At 38.4% G+C, this 18,216-nt stretch overlaps 1 protein-coding gene across 3 annotated transcripts; it reads right to left on the bottom strand.

Annotated features, from left to right (window-relative positions):
* Positions 1-589: 589 nt before the first annotated feature.
* Positions 590-9,069, bottom strand: LOC306878797 (four and a half LIM domains protein 2-like). 3 transcript variants are annotated; one of them, XM_079431329.1, is made up of 7 exons: positions 8,763-9,002; positions 8,505-8,589; positions 6,693-6,866; positions 4,112-4,286; positions 1,794-1,963; positions 1,529-1,715; positions 591-1,233 (listed from the first exon to the last, which is right to left on the bottom strand). In XM_079431329.1, exons 2-7 carry the CDS (start codon positions 8,568-8,570, stop codon positions 1,082-1,084), a joined length of 924 nt encoding a protein of 307 aa, XP_079287455.1. In that variant the 5' UTR covers positions 8,571-8,589; positions 8,763-9,002; the 3' UTR covers positions 591-1,081. The 3 variants fall into 3 exon arrangements, with proteins under 3 accessions (XP_079287456.1, XP_079287457.1, XP_079287455.1); XM_079431330.1 differs by lacking the exon at positions 8,505-8,589 and having other exon boundaries at positions 590-1,233; positions 8,993-9,069; XM_079431331.1 differs by lacking the exon at positions 8,505-8,589 and having other exon boundaries at positions 590-1,233; positions 8,989-9,034.
* Between the last annotated feature and the right edge of the window lie 9,147 nt (positions 9,070-18,216).

Raw genomic sequence — 18,216 nt, forward strand, 5'->3', positions numbered from 1 at the left:
AATTCTGAAGTCATTGTTTTTGTTTGTTTTCGGTAAAAAGTAAATAAATAAATAAAGTCGCTAAATAGGGACTTACAACTGCTATAAAGATGTGAGTTTCTGTGATTTAGGAATCGGACATTTTTCTGCATATAACAAATGAGAGTTTAATTTAAAGTGTTACCACAAGAGGGAGCCATAAGCCAATTTCTTCCCCAGTAATCTAGTTTTACACTGATCCAACATCTGATAACCATGGTGAATATTCCCTGGTAAGGGTGGAAACATATCTTAATAATTTCACTATATTATCTTGCTGTACCCTGCCAGAGTAATCTCATTATTTATGGAATTAGGCCAGAATAGGTCAGAATAGGCATCAATACTAAGTATTACCAGGGTCTGTGAAACAAACATGCATTATTATAGTATGACTGATAACTGCCATTTAGGAAATATTTTCCATATTTCCAAATTCAACCCCCAGTGAGAATCGAGTATAATACCTACATTGCTTTTAATAAACTGAGACAGATGCATGATGAAACAGACCTTTGGGTTCTGTTTTGGGTTTCACTGAAAGACAAGAAAGAACAGCTGAGGCATATTTAGACTAAATGCATCGAATGTGAGTCATTTTTTTATTATAGCAATCTCCTGTAAGCAGTACTGAGCCTTAAATGAATGTCTTTTCAAGAAGTTTATTATGAGCTCCAGCAAATTCTTCACACAGGCTATGATATATATTGATTGATGAGTCAAAAGCAAATGTTAGTCGCAAAAAAGGTAAAATAGGCAATTATACTATAAAATGTAACATTCATTATGATTTATGTCTCTATTTCTAAAATAAAAATAATTTTTACACTGCATATGTTTTTTTTTATTTGACTATATTTTAAACTCTGACCACAAAAACATGACACAATATTATAATAATAGGCCTTGGCATGCACAGGCCCCTTTAAAGTTAATTATCTAAAGAGAACTTTTATTAGACAAATATATTACCTTTGATAAAAGCTTTGCTATTGACCTCTAAGAATATAAGCTGTTTAATAAAATAATAAAATGTTAGGAATTGCAGTGCTGTGCTGTCTGATCAGATGTCTTTGCCACAGTCAGGACACAGGATATCATCTCTCTCTGTCAGGAAGCCGCGACCCACCAGGGACACCAAACACTTCTTGCAGCTGAAGCAGTCATTGTGCCACTGTCTCTCTTCAAAGGAGATGTATTTGCTGCCTCCCAGGCCTGCAAAGGATATGACAGAAACAAATAACAGAGCTTCTGATAGTAATAATATCATGGGAAATATGACTATTGTTTGCTAAAGTGTGGACAAGAAGATTGCTATGAGACAGGTCTTGAGGTCAGAAAGGCATGATTTCAACATCAAAATAATCCTATCATTATTTACTCAACCTTACATCATTCCAAACCTATAGGAATCCATCCATTATCCATTTGGTCCTGATAAGCACCTTCCAAAGATAAGGAGATATAAATGTTTTATTTTAGATATAAATATTTCATTAATGTCTCATACCACTAATAGGGGTGGTGCAGGCAGCGCACTTCTTGGCATACAGATTGCAGAAGCAGTTGAGGCAATAGGGAAAATCTTCTTGAGAGGTGAAGCGCTGGCCAGAGAGCTGCTGCTTACAGCCAGTACACAAGAAGCAGTCCTTATGCCATGGCTGGTCATGGTAGGTCACGCCCCCAGTGGTGATTGGCTGAGAGGAAGTGATAAAGGTGTGATGTCATATATAATACTTTTTATTCAATGTACAATGTTGCATTCTGGTTCTTACCTTCTTGCAGTGCACACACTGCAGTGCAAATTGTTTCTCGTAGCAGGGCACGCAGTAGTTATTGTTGTCCTTAGGAATGAAGCTCTTGGTTCCAATAGGCTGCTGACAGCGCTGGCAGGTAAAGCAGGTCTCGTGCCAGCTGTTCCCCTTATGCTCCATCTTCCTGGAGCCTGGAAAAATTGAGAAAAATGCAGACAAACAAGCATTACATAACTTGGCTGGATAATAGCAAGGATGGATTATAACTAGTGCTGTCAAATGATTAATCTCGATTAATCCAGCATCCAAAATAAAAGTTTTGTTTACATTATATGTGTGTGTGTACTGTGTTTATTTATTATGTATATATAAATACACACACATACAGTATTTATTTTGAAAATATTCATGTTTATACATTTATATATTCATATTATTATATATTATATTATATATAAATATACATTTTTTCTTAAATATATACATGTATGTGTTTGCATTTATATATACATAATAAATATACACAGTATACATACATATATTATGTAAACAAAAACGTTTATTTTGGATGCTGGATTAATCGCGATTAATCGTTTGACAGCACTAATTATAACACATGTATTAAAGGGTTAGTTTACCCAAACATGAAAATTCTGTCCTCATTTAGTTATGGTGCATTCACGTACTGGGGAAGTTGCTGTTGTTGTTTTGGTTCGATTTATGAATTTGCTGTAAATTCAGTCATTATGTATGTTATCTTAATTATACAATTCTATGCTATTTTGTACAAGCAAATTGTAAATAAAAAAAATCATTAATTTTAACACATTTATTATTAATTCAGGCATCTATTGTGCCTGACATGGTCTCTTACTAATACGCCCCAAAGTGTGCCTCCATTGAAAGTCCATTCCACCACATCTTTTAAACACAAAAAAGTTGATAAAAACATTGTGAAAGAAATCCAATGAATTTTTGAGTTTTCACATGTCATGCAAGCATGTTTGAGCAGTTGAGCTGCCACTGGCCATATATGAGCCTGGACCATAAAACCAGTCACAAGGGTAAATTTTTCAAAATTGAGATTTATACAACACCTGAAAGCTGAATAAATAACTTTTCCATTGATGTATGGCTTGTTAGGATAGGGCAATATTTGGCTGAGATACAACTATTTGAAAAACTAGAATCTGAGGGTGCAAAAAATCAAATACTAAGAAAATTGCCTTTAAAGTTGTCCAAATGAAGTTCTTAGCAATGCATATTACTAATCAAAATGTACATTTTGATATGTTTATCATAGGTAATTTACAAAATATCTTCATGGAATATGATCTTTACTTAATATCCTAATGATTTTTGGCATAAAAGAAATATCAATAATTTTGAGCCATACGATGTATTGTTGGCTATTGCTACAAATATAACTGTCACGAATCCGGTCCATGAACTTCCGTTCACTCACCACCAGAGGTCACCCGCTCACCGCATGGACTCTTGCACTCCACCACTGTTGCACTTCACCATTGGACTACAATTCCCATCATCCATTGCACTGACAACACAGCTGTCACCAATCTCACATTGCTCTGATTACACAGCTGATCACACAATCACACACGATTTATAAGCCTTGGACTTCCTCTCTGTCATTGCTGAGTATTGTATAGCGTTTATCATTTTTGTTCGTGTTTCCTGGATTAAGCCTTTGCCTTGCCGCTCGGACTCTGTTTGCACCTCCCTTGGACTATTGCTCGTGGACCTGGATTATCTCTCAGCCTTGCCCTGTTGGATATTGTTGGCCAATCAAGACCCACACCCTAGGATTACTCTTGTGTCTTGCCTGTGCCATATCCGTTTGCTGTTGTTTGACCCTGCCAGTGATTTGACTGTTTATTAATAAAAGCTTGCAATTGGATCCGCTTGCCTCACATCTTGTTCGCCCCGTTACAATACCCCAGCGACTTATGACTGGTTTTGTGGTCCAGGGTCACATATTTGATGTGTTTGATGTATGTATATTGATTAAAGTTTACATGTGAATAAAAGCCTATATTAAAAGTTTTGAAGTGTCAGAGTTTTGGTGGAAGATTAATTAAAGTCGTATATGTTAGGAATGACATAAGTTTGAAAAATTGATGACATAATTGGGTAAATGGCTTCCCTTTTTTGGTGAACTACCCCTTGAAATCGATTCATTCCATTTCTCAGCACTCCCATTGTAAAGTTAATTATTGCTATTATATCATTAGCTGTCCAACACAACAAATGTCTCATTGTGATGAATCTTAATGTATCATTCATGGGTAAAGAACAGATCAAGAAAATGTTTCACTTACCTGGCATGATTGTCTTTTTGCACTCAAAACATTTAGAGGAATACTCATTGGAGTAACACTCAGTACACAGTAGCTGCTCGTCCTTGGTGGAGAACGGCTTGTCCACCAAAGAACGGTGACATTTGAAGCAGTGGAAGCATTCATCATGCCAGTGACGGTCCTTATAAGACAGATCCTGAGGACAAAAGCATACAGGTAAGGACAAATTGGACCTTCATTGTCTCACATGCATTAAACTTGGATTTAAGGGTGACTTGGCCTCAGTGCTTTTTTTCAGCCTTTGAACAGCTAATTAGGGAGAGCGGGAGGGTAAAGTTTTGTCAGCTTCACAGCAGGTCACTCGCCAATGAGAGCCGCAGGTGCTGGTGTCTGCGACCAATCGCAGTGTGATCTGCCAATCGGAGTACGTTACAGTGAGTGTCTGTCCCAGGCTGTGGACACACACCGCCTCAGGATGAATGTATGACACCAGTGCTTTAATTATCCACCAATTTGGAGTGAGAAAGTGTGTGCTTGGTAAATCGCTGGCCCAAGGTGCTATGAGGTCATTCTGATTGCCTGCGACTAAAGGAGGGAGCAGCAGCTAACTTGGGCCAAGGACAGGCCACACAGATGTGGCTCCACCCCAGGCCTGTCCTCCAGACCAGTGACAGCCTCCTCATCAGGACTAATGACCATGTAATGACACTAATGACAGAAAGTCACAGAAGCCTGTAGAGAGAAGAGCACCACAGGTCTATAGCAATATAAGGGATGGGAATGTACGTCTAAAGTATACCATTATGGTCCTTATATATCTGTAACATTTACTATAATACACTGTAATTTATGTTTTTTTTTTCTTTAGGGCATTGCTATTCTGTGGCTAAAGTGTTCTGAGTGGCGTTTAGCACTGTGCTATGCTGTTGCTAGCATGTCTCTTATTTTTATCCCCTTCATTTAATGCAAGTGGGTGTGGGGTTCACCCGTTTCATCATCTGCAATGAAAAAAAATTAAAATCAGAAATTCTTCTTCTCAACAAGCTGCACAACTTGTGGCATGGTTCATCTCTATAGCACAGGTCCATAGCATAGAGTTTAAAGGGATAGTTTAGCCCAAATTGACAATTTTGCCATTATTTCCTCACCTTTGTGAGTTTCCTGTTGCTCCAAACTCATAGACTTCCACACACACTTATAATTTGTGTTCATCCATTAAAAGTCTATGCAACCAAAATGTTAACGCTTCAAAAAGTGCAAGAAGACTTTGTAACACCCTCAGAAAATCCAAACAAAAGCTTTCACTGGGGTTGTACCTTTTTAAAAGTACACCTTTGTACCTTATTTACCTCTAAAGGTGCACATTTGTACCTAAATTGTACATATTAGTACGTTTTTAAAGGGCACACCAGTGAAATTTTTGTACACATATGTCTTTTTGTACCTTTTACAGCGTGACAATTTTGTTTGCATGGACTTTCAGTGTGATTTCAAAATTACATTTTAAAATATCTTATTGAATGGTTTGGAATAGATAAGTATGAGTAAATGATGACAGAATTTTCATTTTTGGATAATCTATGTCTTTAACGTATTAGGTTTCAGAGTTTGTTCCTATCCCTAACACATAGTTCAATAGTAATAGTGATGCTTGCCTTTACAATACCTTGCCTTTAAAATAGAACAGCTAAAAGCTAAATCTTATTGAAAGATATTTTCAAAATTATTTAATCTGAAATGGTAATATTAACTAAAGCTGATAAAACGTTTAAATTTGTCTTTGAAATGGCAATGGATGTCTCTGTTTCCATCACCAAGGTGAAACTGGTCTCTTTATTTGGTTCTGTACTCACTCTCCAACACTGACTTCCTGCTGGCTTCAGTCCAGAGTGCATGAGCTGGCATTCATTCTCCACGACTCCCCACCACTCTCCTGGTGATCTCTCAGCTTTCAGAGCTCAGTTGCACAAAGCTCCAAATCATTGTGTTACTAAATAAAAATGGTCAAATATTCCGCGCTCAGACCTCTCACTCTGGGTACTGAGTTCTGAGAAATATGGTGCACAGTCTGCTAGAACTATCATTCTAATGGAAGCAATGGAAAAGTGCATATTTCTGAATAATTTCTGCTATTTAAGTTGGAGCACTCTTGAAAAAGAAGTGCATTTAATTATATTGAATGTGCATTTGTAGTGTATTTGAAATCGTAAAAGTATATTTAAGAAAAACTGTACTTGCTTATGATATAATAGTAATGAAATAAAAGGCTACTTGATTTAAAGAGAGAGACTTTCATCACAGTTTCGACATTTAAGTATACTTTTAAAAGCTTTACTTAAAGTACATTTTAAATAACTGTTTTAATAATCCTTTATGTATTAAAGTACACTTATACACGTTAAGCACTTGATTATAATTTTAATTATAGTGTGTTATTCAATATTACATTTAAAGTTAATTTATTTAAATTGTTCCAAATTGTAACTTTATCTTTAAATATTATAAAATGTCCTTCTTTTTCACAAGGGCAGCTCCAGCTGTTTTGTATTTGAGACATTTTGTACTGTATGTGAACATATAGAAAATGTGAAGATGAACATACTCTGTTGTTGCAGCCAATGGGTTTCTTGCACTCCTCACAGGTGTTGGAGTAGAGGCTCTCATAGCACTTCACACAGTATGGATTTTCATCACGCAGAACATACTTCTTCCCAAACAAAGACTCCTTGCAGTAGTGGCAGTCATAGCGTTCTACCATCTTGGAGTCAAACAATTCCTAAAAGAAAAGTGTGTTTTAAATTGTGTGGACAGGTTGAGGAGGTCATGTGTCATTAAGCATGAAACTTAACTTGTAGGCCTATAATACCAGTGCTTAACATCTGCTAGATAAAGGCTAACTACATGACGCAAACTTTCTAAAGAAAGAGCGGAAGGCGTGCCAATGTATTAGTCCCAGCTGTTGTGTCTCCCTCAGTAAAGCCCTGCTAATATTCCTGCGTTATCCCTCAGAACTGTGTCCAGACTTACTTTTGTGCACTGCACACAATGCTTACCCACTCTGAGCTCCACACCAAATTTATTTTCTCAGCGAGTCTCAGTCAAACACAAAAAGTCTCTATAAATCTTGTCTTGCAGAGTCACTTCAGTAAACTTGGTAAAGTGCATGACAGGGTTCATAACTATTCCGCTATTACCTTTACTTAAATTTTTTCAAAAGTTTGAAAAATCTTTAGTTTACCAAGGACATATTTGGTATAAACGTTTTATTACGCTGTTTATTGTACAAATCGTGGCAGTTTGGAAATGAAATTTCTTGTGAGTGGCTAACGTACCACCTATACTAAAGTCTACCTTAAACCTAACCAATGATGTTAACAAAATCAAAACAGCTAAAAACACATTTGCTGAAGCAACCATACCACTTTAGCTTGCTACTACAAGTCTTTGAGCTCTTTCATCAAGTGTCGTGATTTGTGTTTCACATCGCAAATGCATAACTGCAGGCCTACCAGGTGAGCTACAGAGCAAGTTTACAATGTCAGAAATGTAGTCCATATACAGCCAGTTATGTGATGTAAACCTGAGTAATTATGAAGTGACCTTCATAATAACTTAATAGACTCCTTTATGTACTTCATGTCTCCCACAGAAAAGTAATAGAGTCAGCTAAATCTGCACTGTGAACATTTGTCAGATCACACTGTTGTCTCTGAATGGATTCTTTGATGTGTTGCCTGGCTGGCTGGCACCAACACTGGGCACCAGATTAAGACAAGTCTCAGTGGTTCCAGCTGTCCCCAGTGTGTCCCTTACTATCAGTAAAGAGACATATCTCCCTCATTCTCCTTAGTCACAAACAGACAGATATATACATAAAGGGATTAAATAAGACTGACAAAAGCAGGAGGTTAGCTGGAGAATCTTTTGAGTCATGTGAATTACTTTTGAACCTTAATGAAGCCGCAAACCAACCAATTCATTTCCAATTAAATCAACAATGATAAAGTGAAATGTTCAGCTAATTAAAGACTACAAGAAGGCCTCTGTGTGTGGAACCTTTCAGCCGTAACTGGATAAAGGAATGACAGGTGGCTGTGGAGATGCCTGACACATTTATTTATGCCCATACTAACTAGTAACCAAAAAAAAAGACAACTAAACTTTTCATACCAGTACTAAAACACTGCTTAAAGTATAAATCTCAAACCTAGAGGATGGAGACCACATTGATTTAAAATACAAACAAAATGCTTTTATGTGCCTCAGTAATCATTTTGTAATGATGTCAGTTTTAAAAGACTTTCAACAACAAATCCTTAGTCTGATGGACTTATTCTATCTCTAATGTGTTGTAATGTAATAAATTACCACTAAAGCTATTAAAATATGGTGCAGAGAAAAGTATTTGACTCACAAGCATTGGAATTATCATGCCTGAAAGTATTCCATCTTGACTTCCGTGCATGAATAGTAAGAACATACTGTAATTTCAAATTTTTCTGAACAGACAAAATAGAATAGAATTCAGAATAGAATTCTTCAGAACAGATTAGAATAGATTGTTTGAAAGAATAAAACAATAAAGATTCAATTCAATTCATGAATATATACAATATATAGATTGATGATGATTATGAGCAGATCGTTTTTTGAAAAAAAAAAGGAATCTGACATTTTGGTGCAGATCGATCAGTTGCAGATTTCAGCTTCAGTGCAGCTTTCTAGATGCTAATATAAAGCAACAGGCTAAAGCGGGTGGAATTGGCGGGGGGAAAAGGTGATAGGTCAAATCTATAGAGAAGAGAAGAGAAGAGAAGAGAAGAGAAGAGAAGAGAAGAGAAGAGAAGAGAAGAGAAGAGAAGAGAAGAGAAGAGAAGAGAAGAGAAGAGAAGACTGACTTGCCTGTCCTGTCCTGTGATGTGTTGTGTCTTTGGTTCTTGAAAGAGAGATGGAGGAGTGACTCCTGTGCTCCTCTTTATTGGAATACTCCCCCTTTGGAAGGGGCAATGGGGTGATTGAAATGGGTTGGACAGTTTATTAGGAACTATAAATACACAGTATTTATACACAGTACTAAGCCAGTATTTCACAGTGCCTATCCACTCAATCCATAGTGGAACCATGTATTTTCTCGAACTGATGTGAATCTAATCATTACATCATACAGGGCACCAACATTATCATCCTAAAGTTGTCTTTTAAACTGTAAAGACACCAGAACGTTAACCAACAAGACTTCTTTTGTTAACAAAAGAAGTTCCATCCAAAATACCATGCTGGATGATGAAGGAAGTCTTCTAGTTCTAAAGCCTGTTGTGATGCCAACACACAAGCATCCCATCCAAAACACAACTTATGATCAGCATTGCTGATCTATTCATCACTGTATACGCTGAAAAGTTCAATGTGATCAAACAGGAAATCTGCATGTTCTGATTTTTTCCCACCTAATATTAAACCCACTGTGTTGAATTTCTGACAATCACCATTATTTCAGTCATACATGCCCTGAAAATCATCCATGCTGTGCCTTTCATTCCACATGCAAGATATTACATTTGCATACAAATAAAATAAATAATGCTATTTTGATTTCTGTACTGTTTGAATTTGGGTTAGAAGTTTATCTCTCTCTATCTCTCTCTTTCCAAACACTGGCTGTGTTGAACCAAGTTCTTGCGCTGTGTGTCGATATGTCTCAAGGTCATGCCATGCCATGGCTTTTATAAGATGGTGACTAGTTAGTCTTAAAAGTATAAGAACCGCTTCAGAATAAGTTTTAACCATCTTCATTCATACCCTAGAAATTGAATCATTGTGGGTGCCATGCTTTATTCTTGGAGCTACAAGAATGCTTTTTTTTCTTATAGAATACCCACAGACACACAGAAGGCTATATTTAACTTTTGCCTGAGTATTTCCAAAGAAAACAGTACCTTTTGTAGGATTTGGCTTTCCCTGCCCCACCCTGGCTCGTCCCCATCCCTCTGGCCACAGTATGAGCAGAGGCCTGTGTGTGATACTGTACAGTTGCTTAGTGACAGAGTCAAGGAATAGAAAGAAACTCTGGAAGACTTTCGTCACTGCGGCTGATGGTTTACAATGGTGAGTCCCAACACCTGTTTGCTCCAAACCTTGCCCATTCTCATCTGTCACTCCCATGGGTACTAAGATTTCCTTATGGCTAAAGAACGGAAATGTTATGCCAGTCGTCAGTTAACATTTGAATTCCCATGATCAGATTGCAAATGGAGGCGTCATTTATCCCTGGCTGTGACTATTATTTCTAGGGGATGCAGTTTATAATTAGGCTACACAAAAGCCTTGACCATTCTATATTGCTAATGATTTTTGTGTGTTTGTGTGTGTGTGTGTGTGTGTGTGTGTGGTGTATTTCCTTCATGTACACTTTATGTGCAACAAAACTGACAGTATAAATTATATTATGCCATCTCTGTCTAATAAAAGGCACCATTGACAAAACAAGCACCTGACTGTTATTTTGACAGCGCAAATACCTTCGCAAAACAAATCAAATACAGAAGCAGTTTTGCAGTGGAAAATTAGAGTCATCCAAAGTGCATTACAATGTCTTGATGCATATTTCAATCTGATTTAAACTTGAATGCAAGACAATATACACTCAGTCAGATACACTGGATAAATATAGTCTCAGTAGCTCAAAGAAATCAGAGACATACTAATTTCAGTGATACACTAACCGTTTAAGCATTTCTAGCTGATTTTCCCAATTGTGGACCGGAGGGAAACCCAACTTCTTGGGCTTCAGGGTGTCGATAGTTCATACCATCAATACAACACAAGAATGTGAAGACAGAACCATGGATGCCACCATAAGTGCACAGGCCAGGCTGATTATCACACGTACGCAGGCCTGGCAGTGCACTTATGGTGGCACACACCTCGATGCTGCTGTGCCAGCCACTCTGCCCGGTGATAAGGCCTTAGATAAATCCAGCAACTGTCTAGATTACAATATGAGAGGTACATCTCAAGCTCTATAAGGTCAGCAGTGATCCTCCTGGGCCATCACACTGGCTGTAAATCAACAAGCATTGCCAGATCCGACCAGTCAAACAACAGTGTACATGGCTAAAAAAGATGTGTTAATGTCAAGATAGGATGTTCTTTTATAGTACAGTGTTATTTGGGCAATAACACTTCTCCATACAATGCACCTGGCTTGGATATAGATAAATTCAGTGTTTATATGAGTATTGTTTAACCCTGGTTCACTACACAAGATGAGCTCTTTTAAGAACATTAATTCTGTCATTAATTACTAACCCTCATGTCGTTCCAAACCTGTAAGACCTTCGTTCATCTTCGGAACACAAATTAAGATATTTTTGATGAATTTCGAGAGCTCTCTGACTCTGACCCTCCCATTGACAGCAAGGATCCTAACATGATCAAGGTCCAGAAACGTAGTAAGGACATCATTAAAATGTAAAAATCCAATAATTCATTAAAATAATCCAACCCCCCCCCCAAATTAATGACTTTATTCAACAGTTAGACTCCTCTGCATCCCCCTGGTGCCGTTCTGGAGAGTATTACACATGTAAACATCATATGCAACTTATGTACGCGGATACGTTGTTTACTGTCAGACTTTTGACCTGTCTTGTGTTTTGCTCGCCATGTGCCTTCCTTGCCCTAGTTTCTCCCTCTATGTCCTTATATGGTTAGTTTCCTGTTCTCGTTTAGTTCTCATCATTAGTTTATTAGTCCCCAGCTGTGTTTCATTAATTATCTAGTTTTCCCCAGTGTTCTTAAGCCCCGTGTTTCCTTGCCTCGTGCGTCTGGTATTGTTTGTCTTCACCCCTGCCCGATGTATGTTTCCTGGTGTTCTCTTCATTAAAGGAATGTTGATTGTTCTCCTCTTCTCCTTGCTCCCAGCGCATCGTGACATTTACGTTGTTTATGCTTTATTTTACACAGTGGTTGAACCACTGATGTAACATGGATACATTATCTAATTACAACCAAATACAATGTTGTGAAAACCGACGCACTAAGTTGCAGTTTGGTCTGGTTTCATTTTCGTAGTAGACAAATGTGATATTTACGTTTTTTTTGTTGTTTTTTTTTTACTACTGAAAGAAAACGTACCAGGTTGGTATTTTTACAAGATTTCAAAAACGGTTCATTTTGGTTACATAATATATATATATATTTTAATTTAAATGTTTTTGGGTTCCTTAAAGTACCTTTCAGTGAAAGTTCATAAATTGGATAATTTTAATGATGTCTTACATGATGGTGAGTAATTAATGATAGAATTTAAATTTTTAAGTGTATGGTTTTTGTTACGTTACATGTATTACTATAGTAATAACAGTAAATAATATATAAATACTAGTGACTTAATTACACTGTAATAAGGACACAACATAAAGTAAAGGAGGAAAAGGACCACACACATGATTTTGTCCATTTATGTAGCTACTTTTCTATGTTACACTCTTTAATGTTAAGAAATGTACCATGTATCTTACAGGAAGTTCCTTTTAAATAGTTTTAAGGTTACTGTTCAGCATCTAAAATGCCATCTAAAACCACCTGAAAGTAATCAATTCAGAAGTCCAAGCACCATGGGTATAAACAGTGAAACATTTGTCTATTTCCATTTGAATGATTTATACATGGCATGAAAACCTTTATCATCCAATTTTGCAATCTATTTTTGTGAAAATTCACTTTTTATGATAATTCATGATAACTGATGTTTTTAACTGCAATATATGTTCTGAATCACCATCTGTGATCTGCTGTTGGGGCAACTGAGGTTTGCAGCAACCGTATTATCTTTTATTTTGGAACATTATGTTGCTACTCAGAGGCAGTACATAAGAGGTCTCTGACGCATGAAACGGACCCCCTGTAGAGGCTCTGTGTAAGAGACCACTGGAGTCCAGCAATAATATCCAAATCTCTCAGTGGCTGTACAAAATTCCCCAGCTTATGACTTAACACAGCAAGCTGCAATTAGCTTAGACTTTGGTACATTTTACATACACGGGATAACATCATTAGAGTTGTAGTTTTCCCCATTGACCTCTGGGTCCTGCAGAGTACCATAAACACTGTCTGGAGCCAATGCAAATTAAGTTAGGAGAGGTTTAGATACTCATGACATTCCTTTTTTTCTGAAACTTTATAGCATCATGAGACTTTTGAAATAAGCACATTTTGGCTTATGCATATCTTTTTTCCATGTTCACTGCTGTTTTTGCAGTATTACATTGTAACTAACATTTCTTAAACTTAAAATAGAAATGACCTGCTATCGGCCTAGATAATTTACCATGCATTTAATTTCATTATAGTGATTTCGAAAAGATATAGGATTTCTTTTGGAACAAACTAAATTAATATCACCACAAGAACATCTGGTTACTCATTAAAAATTAACTAAAAAGGTCAAAGGAACTGTGTTTTTCCATACAAACCCTGTTTTTTCCTGTTTTCAATCCGCCCAATCTCACATTCACATTTATTTTCCTGGCAGATTTGCTCTTACAAAATAATGTGTTCACTGAATATACTTCATTTATGTCTTAGTCATGTAAATATTATCTACATGAAGAGTTTTAAAATTAGATGCCTATGGAAAAGGTTGCTTGGGGGTCTACAGACAATTTGAGACATATTGCACATATTAAAACCTTAGTTTTTACCAGCAAGAAAAAACTACTTTTTTTTGTTTGTTTCACGCATCTTAAATTAATACTGAGAAAAATATTTAATCTTACTGTATGTAAACCAATTAATATCACCCCAAGAACCTGCTAATTAAAAGTGATAAATAATTGATTAGTATATATAGTATGTAGTATGTATTTCACATGAAGTACAAATGGGTCTTTTTATATAAAACATATATCTGTCTCACAGGGATCATCATGTTTGTCGGTCTTTGGCATCAAAACGTTTGTAAATAAAAGTAACCCCCCCCCATAAGAAGACACTTGTGAGTCTTTGAAATAGGTTTAATCAGAATGAGTGAATGGCTATATGTCCATAAATATTTCAATCTTTTCAGAATTATTTGTCGAAAACTAATTCTTGCACAGCATTCTCTATCTTCAACCTCTTGGCTTGATAAATATATTCTCAGATAAATGATCTTCAAACCCTTGACATAACTTCAAAGCACACCATGTTCTGTCCCTTCATTTTAAAGTATCATATGAACGTTTCCCACAAATACATTAACTTGCTAATAAAATGACATTAACCAGCTCCTTGTACTGTGTGCACATATTGAGTTACGCAGGGGTCAGACTCACATGCGGACTTTAACAGACATCATGATTAATTAAACAGCTGTCACAAATCACAAGGAACGAGGAGACAAGGAAACACAGAGAATTCACAAAACTAGAGTCTTTAATATCCAACAGGGTTACATGGAGCACACGCAGGGAAGACACTCAAGGACCGACAAACACTAACTGAATGGACTGGGGCTTTTAAAGACAGGACAATCAAGGAACTAAGGAGAGACACCTGGAATCAAATTAACAATTAACGTGAAGAAACTGGGTCATGCAACACATGGGGAGTAAAAAAATACAACAAAAACAGTCCATGATCCTGACATAACGCCCCCTCCCAGAAGGTGCGTTCTTGCACCGTAGAAACATCCAAAGGGGAGGGGTGGGTGGGAACTAAGGAGGAGGGCTCAGGAGAAGGACGGACACCCGGGAGGGGGCCGGCAGACAGAGACCAGGGAGGCGACGAAGGAGGGAGGAGCCATGGGAGAGACAGGAGGTACCCGGAGCAGGAGGAGCTTGGCGGGACCCAGGCCACAGCCATAACGGTGGCCCACGGTGGAGCCGACGGAGGAAGGAGCCATGGAGGAGGAATGGCCACCGACTCCAGGGGGCCAACCAACGGTGGCAGAGCAGGTGGAGGAAGAGCCCGAGGTGGAGACGGAGAGCCGAAGAGCAAGGGCGACGGGAGGATCCAGAGGTCCTAGGCGGTGCCGTGCAGATGGTGCCGGAGACCGACGTGGATCCGGGAGGCCACGGTGGAGCCGGAGCGACAGAGGAGTGAGGAGGAGCCGGAGGGATGAAGGAGCCTGACAGAGCCGGAGGGACGAAGGGACGAGGTGAAGCCGGAGGAGTGGAGTCACGAGGTGCAGGATGGTCGACGCCAGACCAAGGCGGCGCAGGAGGGACGAGGGAGCTAGTGGACGGCTGGGCCACGGTGGAGAGGAGGGAGCAAGGAGCCATGGTGGAGCCGACAGGTCAACGGGCTGAGGCGGAGTCACTGACATTAAAGTCAGATAAAGATATTAGAAAAGGTAGTATCATCACAACTATGTTCCTTCTTAGAGAAAATTATATATGTGAGGGTTTCCAGTCAGGTTTTAGAACATATCATAGTACTGAGACTGCTCTCTTTAGAGTTACAAACGACCTGATTTTATCATCGTGGTTGTATCTCTCTATTAGTGCTACTGGATCTTAGCTTTTCTAATCTATTTAAAAGAATGTTGTGGTCGATAGTGTCAGTTAGGAACCTAGGCGTACTTTTTGATAGCAATCTTTCCTTCGAAAAACATGTTTCTAGCATTAGTAAAACTGCATTTTTATCTAAATTACAACCTATGCTCTCGATGTCAAATGCAGAAACATTAATTCATGCATTCATGACCTCGAGGCTAGATTATTGTAATGCTTTATTGGGTGGTTACTCTGCACGTTTACTAAACAAACTCCAAATGTAGGCTCAAAATGCAGCAGCTAGAGTTCTTACTAGAACCAGGAAGTATGACCACATTAGCCCGGTTCTGTCAACACTGCACTGGCTCCCTATTAAACATTGTATACATTTTAAGATCTTGCTAATTACCTATAAAGCCCTGAATGGTTTGGCACCTCAGTATTTGAGTGAGCTCTTATCGCATTACAGGTCCTTCTCAAAAAATTAGCATATTGTGATAAAGTTCATTATTTTCTGTAATGTACTGATAAACATTAGACTTTCATATATTTTAGATTCATTACAACACAACTGAAGTAGTTCAAGCCTTTTATTGTTTTAATATTGATGATTTTGGCATACAGCTCATGAAAACCCAAAATTCCTATCTCAAACAATTAGCATATCATGAAAAGGTTCTCTAAACGAGCTATTAACCTAATCATCTGAATCAACTAATTAACTCTAAACACCTGCAAAAGATTCCTGAGGCTTTTAAAAACTCCCAGCCTGGTTCATTACTCAAAACCGCAATCATGGGTAAGACTGCCGACCTGACTGCTGTCCAGAAGGCCATCATTGACACCCTCAAGCAAGAGGGTAAGACACAGAAAGAAATTTCTGAACGAATAGGCTGTTCCCAGAGTGCTGTATCAAGGCACCTCAGTGGGAAGTCTGTGGGAAGGAAAAAGTGTGGCAGAAAACGCAGCACAACGAGAAGAGGTGACCGGACCCTGAGGAAGATTGTGGAGAAGGACCGATTCCAGACCTTGGGGGACCTGCGGAAGCAGTGGACTGAGTCTGGAGTAGAAACATCCAGAGCCACCGTGTACAGGCGTGTGCAGGAAATGGGCTACAGGTGCCGCATTCCCCAGGTCAAGCCACTTTTGAACCAGAAACAGCGGCAGAAGCGCCTGACCTGGGCTACAGAGAAGCAGCACTGGACTGTTGCTCAGTGGTCCAAAGTACTTTTTTCGGATGAAAGCAAATTTTGCATGTCATTCGGAAATCAAGGTGTCAGAGTCTGGAGGAAGACTGTGGAGAGGGAAATGCCAAAATGCCTGAAGTCCAGTGTCAAGTACCCACAGTCAGTGATGCTGGTGTTGGTCCACTGTGTTTTATCAAGGGCAGGGTCAATGCAGCTAGCTATCAGGAGATTTTGGAGCACTTCATGCTTCCATCTGCTGAAAAGCTTTATGGAGATGATTTAATTTTTCAGCACGACCTGGCACCTGCTCACCTGCCAAAACCACTGGTAAATGGTTTACTGACCATGGTATTACTGTGCTCAATTGGCCTGCCAACTCTCCTGACCTGAACCCCATAGAGAATCTGTGGGATATTGTGAAGAGAAAGTTGAGAGACGCAAGACCCAACACTCTGGATGAGCTTAAGGCCGCTATCGAAGCATCCTGGGCCTCCATAACACCTCAGCAGTGCCACAGGCTGATTGCCTCCATGCCACGCCGCATTGAAGCAGTCATTTCTGCAAAAGGATTCCCGACCAAGTATTGAGTGCATAACTGAACATAATTATTTGAAGGTTGACTTTTTTGTATTAAAAAACTTTTCTTTTATTGGTCGGATGAAATATGCTAATTTTTGGAGATATGAATTTTGGGTTTTCATGAGCTGTATGCCAAAATCATCAATATTAAAACAATAAAAGGCTTGAACTACTTCAGTTGTGTTGTAATGAATCTAAAATATATGAAAGTCTAATGTTTATCAGTACATTACAGAAAATAATGAACTTTATCACAATATGCAAATTTTTTTGAGAAGGACCTGTATATCGTCCTTAATGTCAGCTGCGATCTCAAAACTCTGGCCATTTGATAATACCTAGAATATCAATATCAAACTCTAGAACAATCTACCTAACACTGTACGGAAAGCAGACACACTCTGTCATTTTAAATCTAGATTAAGATCCATCTCTTTAACCTGGTTTACACATAATACACTATCGCATTTCTATAATTCAAATCCGAATTATATTTCTATAATTCAATCCAAGGATTGTTAGGCTGCATTAATTAGGTCAACCGGAAGCGGCAACACTTCCCAAAACACCTGATGTACTTACATTGTTAGAAGAATGGCATCTACGCTAATATTAGTCTGTTTCTTTCTTATTCCGAGGTCACCGTAGCCACCCAGATCCAGACTGTTTCCAGATCAGATGGTGGATCAGCACCTAGAGATGACCTCTACAGCCAGGACACCTAGATGAGCCCCAGAGACTGATTCCCAGTGAAGACCCTGTCTCCAAGACCACAGGAACCAGATGAGTCCTTTGCACAATCTGATTCTGCTTTAGCCTAGATTTAAACTACTGATTTTGTCTGGCTAGAGGAGAATGACACTATTTCGACAAACTATTTCCC

This window comes from Barbus barbus (genome assembly GCF_936440315.1).
Source record: "Barbus barbus genome assembly, chromosome: 13".
In the NCBI taxonomy this organism is placed as follows: Eukaryota; Metazoa; Chordata; class Actinopteri; order Cypriniformes; family Cyprinidae; genus Barbus; species Barbus barbus.